This window comes from Aulonocara stuartgranti (genome assembly GCF_965226115.1).
Source record: "Aulonocara stuartgranti genome assembly, chromosome: 22".
NCBI classification, from domain to species: Eukaryota; Metazoa; Chordata; class Actinopteri; order Cichliformes; family Cichlidae; genus Aulonocara; species Aulonocara stuartgranti.
Window position 1 is genome coordinate 17993694 of NC_138957.1, and position 22682 is coordinate 18016375.

The following is a 22682-nucleotide window of genomic DNA, read 5'->3' on the forward strand; positions in this document are numbered from 1 at the left end:
TCGGGTCTTTCTACAACGTATCATGATAATATGAAGTTTTGGCAACCTCACTAGACTGTATTGACTCAGCCAGGTATTTTTAGGCTAGTACTGAAAGGAAATTCAGTGCTGTGCCACAGTGGTGGCTGATGGAGCAATCACTGTGTCCAGACATGTATGTGTGTGTGAAAAAAGTCTTTCTGAGGTGAGATGGTGGAGGCGGCCATGTATCACTTTGTCTGTTGAGGTGAGAATACTGTCAGTGACAGGAGTGCTGGGGTCAAATGAGATGTCAGTCTGTGTGCTGCAGGTGTAACATCCTGTGAGAATTCGAGGTTTGAGGTGGGAATGCACACACACACACACACACACGCACACACACACACACACACACACATTAAAAGTGGCAAAACAAATACACGTAACCCCCCCGTGCTGTCTCTTCTGAGTATTTGTGTTTGAGGTGACTGTCAAGCCTCAAGCTGTGCTACTCACCATTACTTGGAAACACACTGATACCAACTCTATGACCACTGACCACATAAAAAAAGAGCAACAGACCTAAACCCACAGACATGTCAACCACCAATCACAATCTGCTGCGACTTCCCTCCCACATGAATTCCAGTGTCCATCATTCCTTGGTTCTTGCAGCTATCTGCACTCTATGCTCTGGAGGTCTCTCCCAGCTAATGTCAGCCGTCTTCTCCAAATCAATACTATGGAGCCTTCGATGATCACTCTCCTGCTGCTGCGGTTGACTCTGCTACTGATTAAGCAGAAGGACTGAGATCACGCACAGAACAGTTTAGTCCCTCGAGACGAGTGTGTACATACAGCGCAGAATCGTGACAGCAGGAAAAACACAAGGCTCAAGCCAGGTATTATCCTATAGGATCAAGCACACACGTGCATACATAGAATTTAAACAGGGAGAATTTGCCTTTTCACCAGTGCTTGCACATGGATTAATTCTTTTTGTAAACCTGGCACAAGTCACTGCAATTCACAACAAAATTGAGCGAGTTGTGTAACAGCTGCTTCCTTCTTAAATCAGAATTTGAAAATAACATAAAAAGAAGCATGCAGTGAAGAATTGCCTCCCTAAGTCGTTGTCATGTGTGGGTGGAGGTTTCTATATGCTACGTGTGTGCTACATACAGGGCGCACTTTGATCTAATTTCATGTAATCCGTTAAAAGAAAAGCCATAATTGTTGACGGATGCGTTTAATTATTCTGCAAAGCCACTTTTTTTTTACGCTGTTTACTATATGCACAATATTCCCGCTCACAGTTGTAAACTTCCGGCGATTGTTGTTGGTATTATAAAATTAATTTTACTAGCAAAAGAAGCATCTATGTGCAAGGACATCAACAAAATGAGACCATGTAGATTAATTGTATCTACCCTCACAAAGATAGCTGCTAAATCGCTGCCTCGTAATGGCAAACTCGAACTCTCGGGGTCATAGGATTCACTGACAGAGTCAGACGTGATGGCTCGCTTAAGTCAAAAGTTATTAAATATTGAATATTTAAACAGTATGCTGAATTTAGATGTAATGTACAATAACTTTGTTCCTGTATTTCAATTCAAATTTGTCATCTTTTACTACTTTAAGAGGAAAAAAAACTCAGAAATTTGAATTCCTTTTACAATTTTCTCCTTTTATGTTTATCAATACATTTACTAAAGTAAAGAATGTAAAGTAGATGCTCCACAGGGAACAGGTACATGCAGGATCAATATAAATCGATATACATTTGAATGGGGAGATAGGGTTGCTAGTCTACTCAAACAGCATCAGGACCTCATCTTCGTTCGTGTGCTTGGAATAAAAAGAGAGTGAAATGTTACGTGGCCATTGATATTCCCGCTTTGCTTTGCTTCCCTGAGTCTCTCGGGAAAGCCTCAATGTCAGCCTGCTCCTGATCAGCAGGCCGGACTAGGTCTGCACTGAGAGAGATGAGAGCAGAGGGATGAGAAATAATAAATTGCATATAGTCCTACAACACACATACCCCCTGGGACATCAGTCACAAAGGAGCCTCACAATAATAAGGAGCCTGTGCTGAATTTCACTGAGGCTATTTTCTCTTCTTTTATTTCTTTCTTTAGCGTTCTCTCAGCAACTATACTGTCCTGTGAATCTTTAATCTGGACTTTATTGATGTTTATGAGCAAAATTACTAACTAATGCACCTCTGCAATTTCCAACATAGTCCATTCTTTTTTAATCCTCAGTTGCAGTTTAACCCAGTTATGAATATGATATAATAGGAGTAATGTGCTGCTGAGTGAGGCCCTGCATGCCTACCGGCTGTCTAGGCTGAGAGCAGTGTGGCATCCTCTAATAATTGAGTGGCCTTTACAAGGGAACAGGAGATATCCTGTAACAGCTCAATAGGAAGCAAGCGCGAGCACACTCACGCATCCGAGCACACACATACGGTATACACGCTGCTTGCAGCTAGCATAGCCACCAGGATCAATCCTGAATGCAGTGGAGTGTTTCTGCAGCACCAAATGACATCACTTTAGGAGAAACAAGGAGAACGATCATAGCAGTGTTGTATTACCTCTGTGCGCTGCTCTGACATTCCACACAGTTTATGCGCATGATAACTTCTACGTTTGGCTCAGTTTTCCAGTCACAGTTGAAGTTTTTAATACTATCAGAAAGAATAATATGATTTTATTGTGTAAGCCATCACATGCCAAACAGCCCATCTACTTATCTTCTACCTACTTCACAGGTATAACTTATAAGTATCAATATCGTAACACATTTTTAGAACATGAGCACAACAAAGTTATAAGAGGTCGGAAATATGAAGGAACCTAGTCAAATCTCAACCTAGTGAATCTGTGGCCAAACAGAGTGATGATCAGTGTCAATGGAAAATTGTATTTAGTAGTCAGTATAATCTTTTAGTGATATAAGTTTGCATATGGTAGAATACTGCATGTAGTTATTTGTATTAGGAAATATTCAACCATGTATACTTAGAGGCATATAATTAATTGTGTGTGATCACTAACAGGCTACAGGCTTGGGGTGCACCCCAGGAATGCACCCCCACGTCCTGGGAGCACGAGAGAGCTTGTACCTGGTTTTATTGTTTTATGGCAGGATTAACGTAGTTACGTTTGTTTTAGTCTAAGTGCTCTTTGTTTAGATGAACTGCAGGTAGGGCTGCTCGATTATGGCAAAAATGATAATCACGATTATTTTCACTGAAATTGAGATCACGATTATTTGACGATATTTATTTAACCCTTTAAGACCTACTATAGAACCAAGTCCACCAGAGCTTATATTATTTTTATTTTTATTTTTTTACATGCTGTAGTGCCATTTGTGGGAGCATTTCAAGTTGCTATACATCAATACAACTGTTATAGCCCATATTTTAATAATATGTATGCATTAAGTGCATAGTAATTACATAAATTGCAAAAAAGTGCAATAAACTACAAAAAAAATTGAAAATCGCTTTTGTTTTGTTTACATATATTTCTACTTGGAGAAATTTAAGAGGTTTATCCCTCAAAACTTTAAATACAATAAAGTTGCAAAAAATAGTTTACAACAACAGGAAATTTATTTTGAGTGTCTTCATAGTTTTATTTTGGAGATACAGCAATTTTTATATACTGCAGGAAAAACAAAAAACAATCCTATGATGCAAATTTGCAAAGAAAACAGCAGGTGCATCATTTTACTGTGGGAAGTGTTACGAACAGCTGATAGGAACGGCAAAGCGTGTTTCTGGAATATTATGTTTTTGTTCCTGCAAGCGCTTTTTATGCAATTTTTGCAAAGCTATATGTGGAACGAAACCGTGACCGAGGACAAGCTGATGGCATCAGATGTAAGTACAACTCCTCCGGTTTCATATGCAAAACAAATTATTGCGCTAGCTTACACGGTTCAGGTTCTACAGGGATTTAAAAATAGTTACGCAAAACGGAGCGTGCTGCTCTGACCGGCTTTAAAGGGTTAACAATGACTTTAAAAAAATAATATAAAATAGTGTGCAACACCACTGAAGTTTTTTTTTTTTTAACTCTCTTTTCAACCAACGGCAGTCACTCTCCAAATAACTTCTGCTTAGCTTTCCGAGCTTCCCTCGGGTCCTCTTAATCAGCGGTCTCCACCCTTTTTTGCGCCACGGACCGGTTTATGCCCGACAATATTTTCACGGACCGGCCTTTAAGGTGTCGCGGATAAATGAGGGAGGGGCTAATAATCGGCTCAGTCATTTTTAATGATCGTTGAAAGCCCAGATCGTAATCGTGATTAAAATTCGATTAATTGAGCAGCCCTAACTGCAGGACTTCCTCACCGTGTTATCTAGGGTGAACCATTTAGGGTGAGGGGGAGGCTACCCTCTTCCTGACCAAGGATGTTTGACCCTTTGATCAGCAGTAAAACACACACACACACACACACACACACACACTGAAGTATAAATAAAGACCGGGGCAGTTTCTTAGTGCGAGTCTCTCAGTAGGGAGCTGCCCTTGCTAGCAAGAACTCTGTGTGTTTCTCTTCTCTGAGTCTTTACTGAAGAAGCGTTTTAGAATATTTTCCCTAACATTATTTGGTCCTTCGTAGCCGGAGCAGAAAATATCAGAATTGTTATCTGTGACTCTGTTCCAAGATCCAGCACTGATTCCTGACGCCGTGGGGAGCCAGCACCGAAGCCTGTGCACAGCCCTCTTGGACGAGGAGAGAGCCCCAGGACATTAAATTCGGGTCTGGGCCGGTGTTATAATCTGGTCCACGGCGGTGGGATTCAGTCCAATGATCTGAATCACCAGTGGGACGTCAGGGGTGAGAAACACTATTTTGGTATATAAGACGGCTGCAAAAGTTTAAAGAAATGTGATTAAAAAAAGGGGGGTTTAAGTTCGCCAAAAGACCTGTGTTTTGACCAGTTTTAGAGGTAGCTGAAATTATCTCGTGACAAATTAGGTTTAAGTTCGCCAAAAGGAACTGTGTTTTGACCAGTTTTAGAGGTAGCCGAAATTATCTCGTGACAAATTAGGTTTAAGTTTGGCAAAAGGAACTATGTTTCGACCAGTTTTAGAGGTAGCTGAAATTATCTCGTGACAAATTAGCGCGCAAATGTTTATGTGTGTGTATGTGTCTGGAAGTAAGTTGATTTTACAGCACAATACGCTGCTGAACTACTTCCATTTTTGTTTTCTTTGCTGAGGCTCACGTGCTGGTGACAGGAGAACGGTTGAGTTTGGGGCTTGTTGGGTTGCACCTGCGCTCACATCACATCACAAAATAAAATGTATAAAATAACAAATAAAATAACATATGATAAAATAACGTGTTAAATGGGTGGAAATCCCTAGATCAATGTTTAAATTAACACTCACGCATTGACTCTGTCGGCTATGTTTTGCCATGCATGCTCCCTTTCTTTTGCAGCTGAGGCTGTGTTACTTTTTTTCTGCAAAATTTGCATGTTATCGGCATATACTGCCATCAGAATTTTGGCCTCAAGCGCTGTAAAATACATTGACCGCGCCTTCTTTCCCTCCGTCTCCATGGTGACTCGCTTAATCTGTGCTCCACTAATCAGGGCTTTATGTATCCTCGTGCGCGCGCTTAATTTGGGGTTAAAGCAACTCCGCGTTGACTGAACTACTTGTTATCAGCCTTTCTGAAACCGAATATTCCGAGTTGGACAGTTCGGGGTTACTCAACCCTGAGTATCGTTTTTCATTCTGAGTTTTCTAAACCGGCTTCCTGAAATAGGGCCCTGCTCTTGTTCATCTCTGTTCTGTCCTCATTCTCCTCTCTCTCCCTCTCTGCTCCTCTCTCTCCCTCTTTGTGCTGACAATCATCAAATATACAGTTGAAACCAGATAATTACACACTCTTCAGATCAAAACACAAACACTTTTTTAATTGTAACATCCAATCAGACTAAATGTTTATTTTTTTAGATTGATAAATATAAAAAACATATTTGTTAACTTTAAGAGTAAAGAGAGAAACTATCTGTATTTCTTAATTGTAAATGGCACCAAATTGTATTCAAAATTGAGCCACACTTATGGAGCTCCACAGTTCTTTTCCTGGTGTTTTGGTTGACATCTCTTGATTTTCCCATTTCAAAGAAACAGGCTCTGTGTTTTGCCTTATATGCATCCACAGCTGTGCCACCAATTTACTCACATGGACTCTACTGACCTATCACAAGCTTCTTCAGCTCAGAATGGAATCGTCTGGAGTTTTCTTATTAATTAACAATAAACTTAGTGTACATGTACTCCTAAATTTGATGAAAGTGATAAAAAATAGACAGCTCTGTCTCTCTTTATTCTGACATTTAACTAATTCAAAAGATATTTCAAATTTATTTATCCAAAACAAGTTTACTCTAAATTGATGTTGCACAGTAAAAAAATTTTTTGTGTTTTCCATAAAGTGTATGTAAATATCTGGTTTAAACTGTGAATATACTGCTGTGTATTGAAGTTCCTCTTGTTTTGCATAGAAAAATACTGAACAACATACAAAGCATAATATATAAAATACTACCAGAGTTTTTTTCTTTGAAAGAAGCCCCTTATGTCCATTCTTGTATATCAGTGCATTACTGAAACCGGTTTATTTAGCCGTGGAGGGAAACAACTGAAAATATGAAATAAACACACATGTAAGCTAAGACTCTCTAAAGCAGGGGTGTCAAACTCAAATACACAGTGGGCCAAAATTCAAAACTAGAACAAGGTCGCAGGCTAAAATTAATATTTATTGAAAAATATTTAGTATTTAGTATTTATTTATTTATTGTCATTGTCAAGAACAATGAAATTGCGTTTGGGGCTTCCATACAACCCCCAAAAAAGAAGAAAATAATAAATACCCCTTAAAACCCAAGTGTACATATTTAACCCAGTGTGACTCCAATGCAATAAGACAATCCTTAGCAATAATGTTCGTAGAAATTCAGACAAAGACCTGAGAAACATGACAAAATACAACAATGCAACCCATTCAATATTATTGTACTGTGAGATATGATATCAGATATGATAGTTATCTATTTAAGAAAGAGGGGGGGGGGGGGGGGGGGCAGGAGGGGGAAGAGAATAAAGATATGATGCACCAATGCAGACCAGTTCATTGCTATTAAGAAGTTGGATATGGTTATTGTCCGTGAGAGGGGGGCAGAGAGTTCAGGAGCCTCACAGCCTGTGGATACAGGCTGTTGGCCAGTCTGGATGTTCTGGCCTGTATAGACCTGTACCTTCTCCCTGAGGGCAGCAGATGGAAAAGGTGGTGCGCAGGGTGATGTTGGTCCCGCAGGATACTGTGCACCCTCCTCAGACAGCGAGTGGGGAAGATATTACTGATCTCTGGCAGACTTGTTCCAATAATTCTGCCAGCTTCTTTCACCACCCGCTGGAGTGCTTGCTGATCGGCCTTGGTGCAGCTGGGGAACCACACTAGAAATCCATACGTCAGAACGCTGCTGATGGCACAGTTGTAGAAGTTCAACATCAGAGATCTGGGAATGTGTGCACTCCGCAGTCTCCTCAGGTAGTAGAGGCGCTGGGCCTTCCGTACAACTGAGGTGATATGGTTGCCCCAGGACAGGTCCTCGGTCACAGTTACCCCCAAGAATTTAAAACTGCTCACCCTCTCCACCGCCTCACTGCCAATGAAGAGAGGCAGATGGTTGTTATGACCCCTCTTCCGGAAATCTACAATGATCTCCTTGGTCTTTTTGGTGTTTAAGACCAAGTTATTGTCGTGGCACCATGACTCTAGTTGTTGCACCTCTGTCCTATAGTTTGTCTCATCATTGTTGGATATAAGTCCGAGCACTGTAGTGTCATCTGCAAACTTAACAATGAGATTGGACGCGCAGGAGGAAATACAGTCATGGGTGAAGAGAGTGTATAGCAGAGGGCTCAGAACACACCCCTGAGGGGCACCGGTGTTGACCACAAGGGTGGAAGAGGTGTTCTTACCCACTCTGACACTCTGTCTACGGTTAGTGAGGAAGTCCACAATCCAGTTGCACAGAGAGGAGTTAAGTCCCAGTTGGTGGAGTTTGGGACGGAGTTTGTATGGCCGGATGGTATTAAAAGCCGAGCTGTAGTCTACAAAGAGGAGCCGTGCATAGGTGTTCCTGTGTTCCAAGTGCTTCAGTAATGTGTGCAGCACTGTGGCGATCGCATCCTCGGTTGACCGGTTCTCCCTGTATGCAAACTGGTGCGAGTCCAGGGATGGTGGAAAAGCAGCTCTGATGTGTTTAATGACCAGTCTCTCCAGGCATTTGGCGGGAATGGGGGTGAGTGCCACAGGTCTGAAATCGTTCAGACATGTGACATTTGACTGTTTTGGGATGGGAACGATGGTTGCTGCTTTGAAACAGGATGGTACCAGTGAACAGGACAACGAGGTGTTATATATAGAGGTGAAGACGTCCGCCAGGTCCGCAGCACAGTCTTTTAGCACCCGACCCAGCACTGGGTGAACCATCTAGGGTGAGGGGGAGGCTACCCTCTTCCTGACCAAGGATGTTTGACCCTTTGATCAGCAGTAACACACACACACACACACACACACACACACACACACACACACACTGAAGTATAAATAAAGACCGGGGCAGTTTCTTAGTGCGAGTCTCAGTCTGGAGGCTGCCCTTGCTAGCAAGAAGTTCTGTGTGTTTCTCTTCTCTGAGTCTTTACTGAAGAAGTGTTTTAGAATATTTTCCCTAACAATCAGTCATTCCTATAACTGTTTTTTTATTGTAACATACAGTTGCTGTAATTAGTTTACTGTATTGTGTGACCATTAGAGGAAAGGTATTCGTTTCCTAATAATGCTTGCAGATGTAAATGCTCTATTTCTTAAAATAACAAATACACAGTAAATACAACACTCACTTTGATTAAATCACTCTGTCAAATGTAGCCATACATATACATATGTTTGTTATAATGAAGTATCAGAGTCCACTGGCACTCTGGCAAGTTGAAGATGTGACATTGTAGAGTAGTGATTAAGGATTGAATCATAAAAGCCTAGAAATCGGCTGGTAAACAAAAGTCACGAGGAAAACATGTGTATTCCCTAACCGGTTGGTGAGTAGTTGCTGGAAGTTGAGGCCAATCACTGAGAAATGAGTTGCCTAAGCCCCAATCACGACCATCTAACAACGTCAGGTAGTTAGGGAAAAATGTGCATCCCCCAACAGGCTGGCAAAAACCTTGTTTCGGTTGCTTTGATCACCAACAGATTTTCACACCCATCTGCAGTTTGCATTGAAGACACCGACGTGTCTGCAAATACTCATCAGCTCCTCTCTGAGCGGCAGTGAAACTGAAAATTGCGACACAAACTGGAGACAGAGGTCATATGCCTGCAGAGTAAAAGTCACACCTTTTGAAAGGTGTTGGCTGCAGTGCTGAAGCACAGCTTTTAATTTGAAAGGGAACATTCTTTATTTCCAGTTTGTGTAGCACCTTTTCGAGATTTATCACCACTTAGCTTGTAGTCAGACAAGTTGGCATTTTCCATGCAAAGTATGGGTGACCATGACGATCTGCTGGCTACTAAAATAGTCAAAAGGAAGTTTCTGGTGCAGCACCCTCTTTGCACATGATTTCACCATCAAACTGCAGAAACCACTCACCAGCCTGTCAGGGAATACACATTTCTTTCCTTACGACCAGTTGATGTATCACATCAGATATGCCAAGCAATACGTATGTAGGTAATGTGAGAAACACCTATAAAGTTACACTTTATGAAAGCAGTTTATCCATTTTGGTTCCTATTACTAATTTATTAATGCAAAAATGCAATTTTCACAAATTAATTCAATGTTTTGGAGGGTTTGCTGAGTGGGAAATATATCTTTAAGAATGTTATGTGAAAGTTACCAAAGCAACTGAGAAAAACTGAAAACTTTCAGAAACCTTTGGTCTTTTTTGGACTGGGATGTTGTCTGTACATGCACTTTATACATAAAAGTTTTTCTACTTGTCCACTGGTCTTAACCAGTATTAGGGAGAACTTTTTGCCTACACACAGTGCATTGAATTTCGGTGTCTTTCTGTTTGTCAGTTTGTCTGATGGTGCTAGCTTCACCATATGAAAGTGAGTCAAGTAAAAGAAATCAATTTCACCTCTACACATGTCAGACTATCACTGCTATGTGCTATAGATTCACAAACTAAACAACAGCCCGCTTCCTAACTTACCGTAACACCAAAGAAGTTGGTTTCATTCATGACGTCCAGCACCATTTTTCCTACTTCACGGTCGTCCACGGTGAAGTTGTGGTACATGTTTTGCCGTTGTTTTATCCGCAGCAGTTCCATCGCTCTCGTCAACGTTTTGGCAATGACCCAGATCCCATCGTAAGCGAAACCATGAAACTTGCTTGCCTCCACGCCTTTCTGCTGAAGTTCTCTGCTATACTCCCTCTCGTACTCCTTAGGGGTCTGGAAGGAGGGTAAGAGAGAGGACATTAAACAGAGAAAGTGTCCTTCTCCTAACTTTATAGGATTTTATTTCTTTTCTGTGGAAAAACACTGTTCTGTTAATTCAAACTCATTGGAACAGTTGTAGTGTGGCCCAAAGTAAATGATTCATTTGCCACAAATAACGATACAAAATTAATTGGAAATAAGAGCACTTTGGATCCCACGATTCATTTAGGCTAAGCTCTCTAGTTTAAAAACATGCATCAGGGATGTCTTTCTGAAATTAAGCGCTGTCTCCAAAGAGTCTTCAAAACACTATTACAGGACTACTTTAAAGTAGAGTTGCAACGATTTGTCAGCATAATCGATAACATCGACTATAAAAATTAAACGATGCGGAATTTTATTGTTAAGCGTCATATACTAATATTTGGGTTTTTTAAAATTTGTTTTTGTAACTGCAATAAACTACAGGAAGCTATGGGGGCAGTATCACTTATATCGTCGGCCAAAACTGCACTCAGTAGTGATGGGATTTCCGGCTCTTTTTATAGAACCGGCTCTTTTGTTTTGGCTCACTAAAAAGAACCGGATCTTCCGGCTCCGAACCGGCTCTTCAGGTTGTTTTGTTGCTTTAATTAATTTATTATTAACCATAATATACAATTATGCACAAAAGGAATTACTAATGTAAAAAAAAGCGGTTTTATTTAAATATGTTCATATATAAATATATGCGGTGGCCCCTAGAGACAAAGCACGTACAAACTCCAAAAAGCACGTACAAACTCCAAAACACATTCCTAGAGTTAACTGAACTTCCAAAACAGAGCTACCTAGATCACTTAAATTACACAATTGAAAGCATATGTGTATGGTTTGTGTATTTATACACAAGCACTCATATATATATATTCAAATAATTTAAAAAAAAAAAGTTCATTTACCTGTTACTACCAAATCAGGTCGTTGGTACTTGCTGGCTTGTGTAGCCACTAGGTAACAAAAGCTCAACACTGCGCCTAGCATCTTGGAGCACCTCTGTTGTGTTTTGTACATGTTTTGGAGTTTTTACGTGTTTTGAAGTTTGTACGTGCTTTGTCTCTAGGGGCCACCGTAAATATACTTTTATTTACCCACTCCACATAAAATGTAATGAATAAATCATATAATACAAAAACCAGCTATTCACATTTCAACTTTTAACTATTTAAATTTTCAGCTTTTTCCTTTTAAACAAATTTAAAGTGAAACAACACAAAACACTGCAAACCACAACACAATTAAATATGAATTACAATATGAAAACCAAAAGAAGATGCACATTCTCTGTCATATGGGCCTGCATGAATAAACTTTCTGAATCCTTTATCATCCACAACTAGATTACTATACCTTTCTAATGTGACGTTGTTCTCCCTGGCTCTCTTTTATGGAACGCCAGGACTGCCATAATGAATTAATTAAATACACCATTAAATAATTAATTAAATGTGTCAATAATTAATTAAAATTGGAATTAATTAATTAAATAAATAGTTATGACACATGTAATTAATTAATTATTGACACATTTAATTAATTATTTATGTATTTCACATTTTAATTAATTATTGACACATTTAATTAATTATTTATGTATTTCACATTTTAATTAATTATTGACACATTTAATTAATTATTTATGTATTTCACATTTTAATTAATTATTGACACATTTAATTAATTATTTAATGGTGTATTTAATTAATTCATTATGGCAGTCCTGGCGTTCCATACGCTTTCTCTCTCTCCCTCCTACTCTGTTCCAGCGCTACTGCGTGTGTAACTACCGCCCCTCCCCCTTCTGCCCAGCGCAAAGCACAAGGCTTGCATGCGGAGTGAAGCGGAAGAAGTGCGAGAGAGGGTTAGAGAAAGAAAAAAAACAACCCATGGCTTGGTGTTGTGCCAAAAAGTGATTGTCTGCCAAAAACTGATTTCCAGTGTTTCTGTGTATTTTTTATGTGTAATATCTTTACGTATGTTCGTAAATAGACTTCGGTGAACAGGGGATACAAAGGGGTTACATAAAGAATTAAAAAATTATCTGTTTTTTAAGTATCTTTACAACTTGTACTTACATTATAACCAATCCGGTCCTTTATCCCCACTTAAAATATTTTTACAGAACTATTGTAATATTTGCTGCCATTTCTGCTGTCCTGTTGGGCAACTTACTCTTACAAAATACATTTTTAATGTTAATGAGATTTTTTTTTACTGCATAAATAAAGGTTATATAAAAGTCGCTGCCAAAAACTGATTGCGGCTTGTATCTTGCTACACGAATGTTGTTTGTGGCTCAAGATGACTTTATGTCATCCATAAGGGATGCATTTGACATATGTTTAACATATTATAGCCCAACAAGTTACTTATAGCACTTTAAATATGAGCAATCGCTTTTTGGCAAATACCGGAAATCAGTTTTTGGCAGACAATCACTTTTTGGCACAACACCGGCTCACGTCGTTCACGTCAAAGACCTGGCTCTAAGAGCCATTTAGTTCGCGAGCGACACATCACTAGCACTCAGTACTAAAGAGGGAGAATATGGCACCCATGGCAAAACAGGAGGATGAAAAAAATATGGAAACAAAGATTTTAAAAAATGTCAAAGCATTTCACAGAAAGTTAAATGCAGACTGTGGAAAGCTGAGCTTTGCTTTCACTACAGCACTACTGCAGTGCACGAGCATTTAAAAAGCTGGCACCCTGGAGCTCTGACGTCAAATTCCATCTAACATTATCAATAATTAATTATTTATATAATTAGTTAAATAGTTTAATTGGCATTGAACACTACGCCATCTGAGAAGCTGTAAGTAACAGTCATTTCTAATGTTTATTTAATTTTTATTCTGACCATCCTGAGAAATATTAAAAATAGCTTTGATTATCTTCAAATTTATATGTTTACTGGGTCATTATTTTAATGTACTGAGGGACGAGACAACAGGTTGATATTCACAGGTGGGCAGACTTGAGCAGGTGACGTAATGGAGCCTAGAACAGGAGGTTTGCCCACAGGAAGTGGAGATAAGAGTTATAAAAAATAAGCGTTGACTAATCAATGAAAAATTTGTTACAGCCCTACTTTAACGAACTACAATCAAACTTTATTTAAAAAAAATTAAACTTGACTTAAAAAACTTCCCTAAGCTTTATGAATGAAGACCTTCAGACAAAAATTATTCTATTTACCTCACGTTTTTAAGTATACAGTATAAAATTACCTTCTGCACATCAGAGTGTAGTTGAGATGTATGTCACTCACCCTGCCAGAGATGCCCTTGATTTGCCGAGCGCTGAGTGGCTCAAAGTCCACGCTAATGTATCCCTCCATGGCAGTGAGAAGCTTCTTGGTGGTGCAGTTGGTGTTGTTGGCCTGTTCCCACCAGTTGCCCTGATACCAGCCAGGGATAATCCACTGATATTTACTCCCAAACATGTTCAGGTTATACGCCTGGTTTGGGCACAATAATCAGAGGTTGGAGCAATGGAAAATCAGAGAGATTCAGATTAACAACTAATCTTGTTGTTCTTAAAAGAAAGGAAAATGACACTTTGAAATCCAACCATCTAAAGTCCAAATTCTGTGCATCTAATGATATATTTAATTACTCCTTATTGAAACAGGATTTAAAAAAGCATGTCAGCTTTGTTCATAATTATGACACAATGCATTTTACTAATAGCGCCAACTGTGTATAAGACAATTTCTATCATTTAAAATAAAATGCCAAGACAACAGAAGGCAACATCATAAAGAAACTTACACAGCAGAAGACTCTGGAGGCCAGGTTCTCATCAAACTGGCCAATGATGATCCTCACATCATTGTCCTAAAAAAAATACGTATTTACTTAAATGGAAACATTTAACTTTATTCAAACAGAGAAAGAAATCAGGATTATGCTGCACTACAATCTTATTATACAATCTCAATTTACAATCCTAATGTAATCGTGCAAGCTTTTTATTGTGATCTTTTGACTCCCTGGCTTTAATGGTGAAAAGCTGTCACAGCTGTCTTTTGGTGAAACTACATGGGTCTATATGCTATGGGATCAGTTTTGCTGTGTGTGAGTCTACCATAACTCCAAACAGTTAACAAACACACAGAATCAGAGATGTTGTATTTACTTTACTGTACATACTCATTACTATGTGTAATCCTCTAATCTGTACCTAGAAGGGATGTGGGACCTGAGGCACAAACCAGTTGTTGAGAGGCTAAGGCATTACCAAATTTCGAAGTCCTTCTATTAGAACGGAGACAATGTCAGCAGGCAGAACTGCTTGCAAACCAGGCTGAACTTGCTTGAGTATTCGAGGCACATGGCCTGGTAATTGTCTCTGTAAATAATTCAGAGTCCCCGGGTGGAAATTCAGCATGTTTCATGGTGGGGAAAAAAGATCAGGCTCTGCCATTTAGTGAGCACAGACATATGTGTAGTCCTAAACACAAGCACAGACCTACATGCAATCACACTGTGTGTCCACAGACAGTAGAACTAAACTAAACTCACCACTAAAAATACACACACATAAAATTGTCCCAAACCTAACCAAATAATATTGATATAGGTTAACTCAGTGTATATAACTTGTACAAAAACACAATTAACTGAGTTTTAATCTCATGATTTTGGCACAATATTTGACATGTGTGCTCCATCAATAGCAAATCAAGTGTTCCCTTTATACCGTGCAGCTTGAAGTTTCCTGGACTAGTCTGGATGAGTAACAATAAGTTAAAAGATATATAACAAATAACAATGTCTGGCACAGCAGAAAGCAAAGAGTTTGTCCCTTAAAGCTGATCATCATCCTTTGTTTGGGTATACAAACAAAAGCTGCGATATAATAAATGCATGAAGGCCAAGAAAAACAAGGGAAGCTAATGTGAACCATCCAATATCAACTAAGAACTCCACAAGCGAGCCTGTGCAGTCTGTGCATTCATCCAGGTTGCAAAGACGCACTGAAATCACCAACGCAAATGTTTTTCATTTGGGCAAAGACAGGTACCCAATAAACACTACAGGGAGTGCAGAATTATTAGGCAAATGAGTATTTTGTCCACATCATCCTCTTCATGCATGTTGTCTTACTCCAAGCTGTATAGGCTCGAAAGCCTACTACCAATTAAGCATATTAGATGATGTGCATCTCTGTAATGAGAAGGGGTGTGGTCTAGAGAGATCAACACCCTATATCAGGTGTGCATAATTATTAGGCAACGTCCTTTCCTTTGGAAAAATGGGTCAAAAGAAGGACTTGACAGGCTCAGAAAAGTCAAAAATAGTGAGATATCTTGCAGAGGGATGCAGCAGTCTCAAAATTGCAAAGCTTCTGAAGCGTGATAATCGAACAATCAAGCGTTTCATTCAAAATAGTCAACAGGGTCGCAAGAAGCGTGTGGAAAAACCAAGGCGCAAAATAACTGCCCATGAACTGAGAAAAGTCAAGCGTGCAGCTGCCAAGATGCCACTTGCCACCAGTTTGGCCATATTTCAGAGCTGCAACATCACTGGAGTGCCCAAAAGCACAAGGTGTGCAATACTCAGAGACATGGCCAAGGTAAGAAAGGCTGAAAGACGACCACCACTGAACAAGACACGCAAGCTGAAACGTCAAGACTGGGCCAAGAAATATCTCACGACTGATTTTTCTAAGGTTTTATGGACTGATGAAATGAGAGTGAGTCTTGATGGGCCAGATGGATGGGCCCGTGGCTGGATTGGTAAAGGGCAGAGAGCTCCAGTCCGACTCAGACGCCAGCAAGGTGGAGGTGGAGTACTGGTTTGGGCTGGTATCATCAAAGATGAGCTTGTGGGGCCTTTTCGGGTTGAGGATGGAGTCAAGCTCAACTCCCAGTCTTACTGCCAGTTTCTGGAAGACACCTTCTTCAAGCAGTGGTACAGGACGAAGTCTGCATCCTTCAAGAAAAACATGATTTTCATGCAGGACAATGCTCCATCACACGCGTCCAAGTACTCCACAGCGTGGCTGGCAAGAAAGGGTATAAAAGAAGAAAAACTAATGACATGGCCACCTTGTTCACCTGATCTGAACCCCATTGAGAACCTGTGGTCCATCATCAAATGTGAGATTTACAAGGAGGGAAAACAGTACACCTCTCTGAACAGTGTCTGGGAGGCTGTGGTTGCTGCTGCACGCAATGTTGATGGTGAACAGATCAAAACACTGACAGAATCCATGGATGGCAGGCTTTTGAGTGTCCTTGCAAAGAAAGGTGGCTATATTGGTCGCTGATTTGTTTTGGTTTTGTTTTTGAATGTCAGAAATGTATATTTGTGAATGTGGAGATGTTATATTGGTTTCACTGGTAAAAATAAATAATTGAAATGGGTATATATTTGTTTTTTGTTAAGTTGCCTAATAATTATGCACAGTAATAGTCACCTGCACACACAGATATCCCCCTAAAATAGCTAAAACTAAAAACAAACTAAAAACTACTTCCAAAAACATTCAGCTTTGATATTAATGAGTTTTTTGGGTTCATTGAGAACATGGTTGTTGTTCAATAATAAAATTATTCCTCAAAAATACAACTTGCCTAATAATTCTGCACTCCCTGTATGAGTAATGAGGGCTTCATGAAAATGTTCCACTTACTGGACAAAAGATCTTCTCCCTTCATTCAATTGTTTTGGATTATTTTGTACTGTACGCAAAACGGGGAAAAGAGATTGGTCGCTACAAGTTTTGTTAAGATCCACAAATTCACAGGTGCAAGGAATAGAGTGAAAAACTATATTTTGCTTTTAGAATATTCACTTATTCCAGGTGAAAAAACGCCTTATTTGTCTGCAGAGATGAAGTATTTTTTCAAATGTGTTTTCTACGTTTGCACTGAGCTTAGGTGAAGAAAGAGGACCAATTTTATTTCACATTCGTACAAATCATGTGAAATGATGGGAAAGCAGTGTTCTGCTTGGACGGCAATGGATAATAATCATAAATAATCGGGATATCAATATTGATCAAAACTATCATAATTGTCATTATAAGCAATCTTATTGTCAGGAGTAGTGTCGTGGACGAGAGAAGGAGGACCCAATCGCTGGACTCACAGGCAGGTAGGTGAAGGTGGATGTTTATTGCCGAAGGAGTGAGCAAACAGTACAGAGGGAGGAAATGGCTGGCTGGCTGGCTGGCTGGCTGGCTGGCTGGCTGGCTGGCTGGCTGACTGAATGAATGAATGAATGAACAAAGGACTGGCTGGCTAACTGAACATACAGACGACACTAACATCAGACGTACATCAATGACACGACAAGGATCGGATGGAACTGAGGACTTAAATACACGCTGGGTGATGAATGATTAGAAACCGGTGAGTACGCAGCTGAACTTAGTCTGACTAATGATATATGGAAATAACTGGAACACAATACGCAGGCGGTATGCTGGCACAGAAAACACAGATGTGAAAATAAACTGAACATGACAAAACAGAAAACACTGGGTCAACGACCCAGGAACCCTGACAGTACCCCCCCTCCAAAGGCCGGCACCCGACGGCCAAAAGAAAAAAAACCAGAACAGGGCGGGCGGAGGGGGCCCAGGACGGAGGGACGGAGTCCACACAGAGCCAGTTCAGGCGGGCGGCCATGCGGCCAGTGGCTGAGCCCATACAGTTCAGGTGGGCGGCCACGCAGCCGGCAGAGACGCTGAAGTCGATCCGGTGGGCGGCAGCGAGGAAGACGGCGGCGGCCACTGAGCCGGTGCGGTGGTCGACCACACCGGCGACGAGGAGAAGGCAGCCAAGGAGCAGCTGCAGAAGGCGGCGCGGGAGCCGGCGGAGACTGAGGAGCAGCTGTAGGGCCAGGCAAAGCAGAAGCCGAAGCTGAGTCTGAGGCCGGACCAGGCGAAGCAGAAGCCGAGGCTGAGTCTGAGGCCGGACCAGGCGAAGCAGAGGCCGAGGCTGAGTCTGAGGCCGGACCAGGCGAAGCAGAAGCAGAGGCTGGACCAGGCGTGTTGGGAAGGTTACTTTTAAAATGTATTCCATTACAGAATACAGAATACATGCCCCAAAATGTATTTTGTAACGTATTCCGTTACGTTACTCAATGACAGTAACATATTCTGAATACTTTGGATTACTTAATATATTATCATGCTTTTTACAACAACGTGAATGTACTATTGCTGTGTGATTTATTACTATTACTGAAGGTCCGCGACTCCGAACTGTAGTAAAGGGACCTCTGACTAATACGGCGGGGTCCCTGTCGGCTCGTAGCCGAAAAATAGCTTTACTTTGTTGTGTGGGTCAACTTTTCTTGGAGAGACAGAGAGAGGCGTTGAAAGGCTGCTCCAACGGAACTTATTGTTTTCGGAGGAAAACACAAACACGGTGTACAGTCGAGTCTTAATAGCTTACTTACAACTGGGCTCGTAAGGCACTCTTCTTGGCTGAAGTGGTTATTATTATATTTACATGCTTCCAGCTCCCGTTTTTCCTCGATGACAACACGTACCTTTCCACTCCCCTTTTTCTCCCTCCTCGCGTCCATTCTCCCTGCAACACGGACTACACTGCCCATGATGCTACATTCTTTAGAGCTATGCTTGTAGCATTCTGCCTGTTAGCTTAGCACAACAACAACAACAACGAAAAGGCGCTCTCTCACCCAGGAAACACACAGTCGCAGTGAGAGAGAGAGAGCGTTGCCCTGTAACCATGGCAACCGTAACGCTGCCGCCTGGAACAACAGAACGTAGCTGTCAAACAAAACCCAAACAGTCCTGACCCGCGACAAAATGAAACAGGAAAGTACCGCAGTGTAATCCATTTATTTCAACAAAGTAACTGTATTCTGAATACCACCTGTTTAAACGGTAACTGTAACGGAATACAGTTACTCATATTTTGTATTTTAAATACGTAACGGCGGTACATGTATTCCGTTACTCCCCAACACTGCGTAGCAGAAGCAGAGGCTGGACCAGGCGAGGCACAGGCTGAAGCTGGACCAGGCGAAGCAGAAGCAGAGCTAGGTGACAGCGAGGCAGCCGCAGGTGGTGGCTGGACGGGCTCCTCGGGCCCTCCAGCTGACGTGGCAGGAGGCTGGACGGGCTCCTCGGACCCTCCAGCTGACGTGGCAGGAGGCTGGACGGGCCCCTCGGACCCTCCAGCGGAGATGGGAGGCTGAACGGGCCCCTCGGACCCTCCAGCGGAGACGGGTGGCTGAACGGGCTCCTCGGGCCCTCCAGCTGACGAGGCATGAGGCTGGTGCGGTTCTCCTGAACCCCCAGCTGACGAGGAAGGTTGCTGGACGGGCTCCTCGGGCCCTCCAGCTGACGAGGCATGAGGCTGGACGGGCTCCTCGGGCCCTCCAGCGAAAACGATCTCAGAACCAGTGGGCACTGGAGCCCCTGGCACACACAGGACAGAACCAGCAGGTGCGGGGACCTCTGGCAGGGAAGCGGCCGGGCCAGCGGGTGCGGAAACCCCTGGCTGAGAAGCAGGGTAGCTCACAGCTGGCTCTGGGTGCTGTGGCTGCAGGTCCGGGAACTGAACAGGATGGTGGACGGGCGACTGGACTACTGACTGGAGGACAGGAGGCGACTGGACTACTGACTGGAGGACAGGAGGCGACTGGACTACTGACTGGAGGGCAGGAGCGGACTACCCTACAGGGGACTGGAGGGCAGGAGCGGACTGGACTACAGGGGACTGAAGGGCAGGAGACTGGACTACAGGGGACTGGAGTGGAAGCTGAACAGCAGGTGAGGGAACTGACTGGAGTGGAGATGCTAAGGGATGAACAGAGGTAGGCGAGGCTGACGACGGAGCTGAGGTTGGTGTGGCTAATGGTTGAGCTACAGACTGAGCTAGTGACGGAGATAAGGCTACAGCTTGGGCTAGTAAGGCTGGTGCCTGGGCAGGGGACAGTTCAGCTAATCTAACTAGGGATAGTGCGAGGGCGTGAAAGGCTGGGTCAGGAGGTGGATGAAGTGGTGAGGTAGCAGGTGAACCGGTTAGCTCTTCCAAGCCGCTAGGGAGTTCTGGCTGGGTTCTGGCTGCCCTCAGCCTGGGCGCTGGGACAGGCACGGGAGGTGGCTGGACACCAGTCACCCCCACCCGAGAAACAGGAGCGGGCGTGGAGGTAGACTGGGTCGCAGCTGCCCTCCTCCTGGGAGCTGGCACTGGAGTGGGTGTAGCCTGACTGACGGGAGTGGAGATAACGACCGGGTGTGTGATACTGGCAGGTTTCTCTGGGATTGTTCTGGTCCTCCTGCCACCACTATTTACAGTCTTTGACTGAACAGCTTTTGGGGGAGCAGAGCAGAAAAATTTGTCCCAGTCTACGTCCTCGTCTAGGAGGGAGACCCCCCATGAATCAGAGATAAGTCTATTAGTTATTTGAGGTGAAGAATCAAATGATGAGGGTGGAAAACAGTCACTAGAACTCACCACCGGGAGTAGCTGAAAATAGTCCTTGTTATGGTGGCGTGTGCGCCGCTTTTTCCGGGAAGAGGAAGCGGGTGGGGTACACAACCGAGCTTCTGGCGCGGGAGCCTCCATTGAGCCGAGGTGGTAGGCGGAGCCGCTGTGCCATGGCGAGGGTGAAGTTCCAGTGAGTAAAACGGCTGGCGGGCGAGCGAGGAGCGGAGCGGCGGGAGAGCGAGCAGCCAAAGCTTGGCCTGTGACGCCCGCTCTCCGTGGCGAATGCTCCGGTGCAGGTGAGGCAGCAGGTGGGGGAACGCGGCGTCTCCGAGGCCCGCCCAGAGCCAGGCGAGTCCCCTCGAAGACGTGCTCTCTCTCCGCGAAGAGCCGCTGTTTTCCCCGAAGCCCCTCCATCCAGCGAAGGAGCGCTGCCTCCTGCCGCTCGAAAAGTTCAGAGTCCGCTGGGTCCACAACGCGGGTTCGTGTCATTCTGTCAGGAGTAGTGTCGTGGACGAGAGAAGGAGGACCCAATCGCTGGACTCACAGGCAGGTAGGTGAAGGTGGATGTTTATTGCCGAAGGAGTGAGCAAACAGTACAGAGGGAGGAAATGGCTGGCTGGCTGGCTGGCTGGCTGAATGAATGAATAAATGAATGAATGAATGAATGAAGGACTGGCTGGCTAACTGAACATACAGACGACACTAACATCAGACGTACATCAATGACACAACAAGGATCGGATGGAACTGAGGACTTAAATACACGCTGGGTGATGAATGATTAGAAACCGGTGAGTACGCAGCTGAACTTAGTCTGACTAATGATATATGGAAATAACTGGAACACAATACGCAGGCGGTATGCTGGCACAGAAAACACAGATGTGAAAATAAACTGAACATGACAAAACAGAAAACACTGGGTCAACGACCCAGGAACCCTGACACTTATGCAGGCCCAAATGATAGGAATCAATTCTGTTACTGAAAATTAAACTGAATGGAAGAACAACTGTGTTAGTAACAGTTACCTTGTAATAACAGGATCTCATTTCTTAGCAAAATATACTTGAACACTAAATGTGGGTAGCTACTACTGCTTATAACACATAAGCAGTTCTGAAATGTATCCGTCTAATAAAGGCTGGGTATAGAAGCTCTAAATGGCAAAGAATTGTATATCAGTACCTTTCAAGAAATATGTATGAACATGTTTTATAGTCTGGGTTGAAGTGTAATGTAGAATGTGACTAACGCGAGCTAGATTTTCACACACACAACCTGTGTTATACTGCCATTGCCCTGGGAACCCACAAATACAGTTCATTAGGTCACCCCTCAGGCAGTCGCTACCATATGTCATGCATTCCAAGATCAGAAGGAGCGGCCAGTCACTGAAATTTACCTCCAAGACCCTGAGGCTAAGATAGATAGAAAGATAAATAGATAGATAGAGTGTGTGTGTGTGTGTGTGTGTGTGTGTGTGCGAGAGAGAAACACACACACGTGCCGGCAGCTACTCGATAACACTGTTCTTCCCTGAAGAAAAGGCACTTAACCCAAATGACTCCAACTATGGCCGTGGGCCACAGCCTCAGTATAAATTCTAGCCTGCCTGGCAACAACATGAAAACGCTGTGTAGTTGTGGGCAAGGGCATGAGTGAGTGTATGGTGTTGTGTTGCACTGCAGATGGACTGGGGCACTACAGAGCCCCAAATTACCCTCATTGCTTAAGCTTTTATATAACTGTTACCA

The 22682-nt window shown here is 42.7% G+C and overlaps 1 protein-coding gene across 1 annotated transcript in view; it reads right to left on the minus strand.

Annotated features, from left to right (window-relative positions):
* The window catches only part of gabbr2 (gamma-aminobutyric acid (GABA) B receptor, 2), a 200176-nt gene that overhangs the window by 67911 nt on the left and 109583 nt on the right, over positions 1-22682 (minus strand). The window contains exons 5-7 of the mRNA XM_082522355.1: positions 14276-14341; positions 13774-13962; positions 10233-10475 (exon numbers count right to left, since the gene is read on the minus strand). Of these exons, the coding sequence (XP_082378481.1) occupies positions 10233-10475; positions 13774-13962; positions 14276-14341 (498 nt within the window). The remainder of the gene's footprint in view (positions 1-10232; positions 10476-13773; positions 13963-14275; positions 14342-22682) is intronic.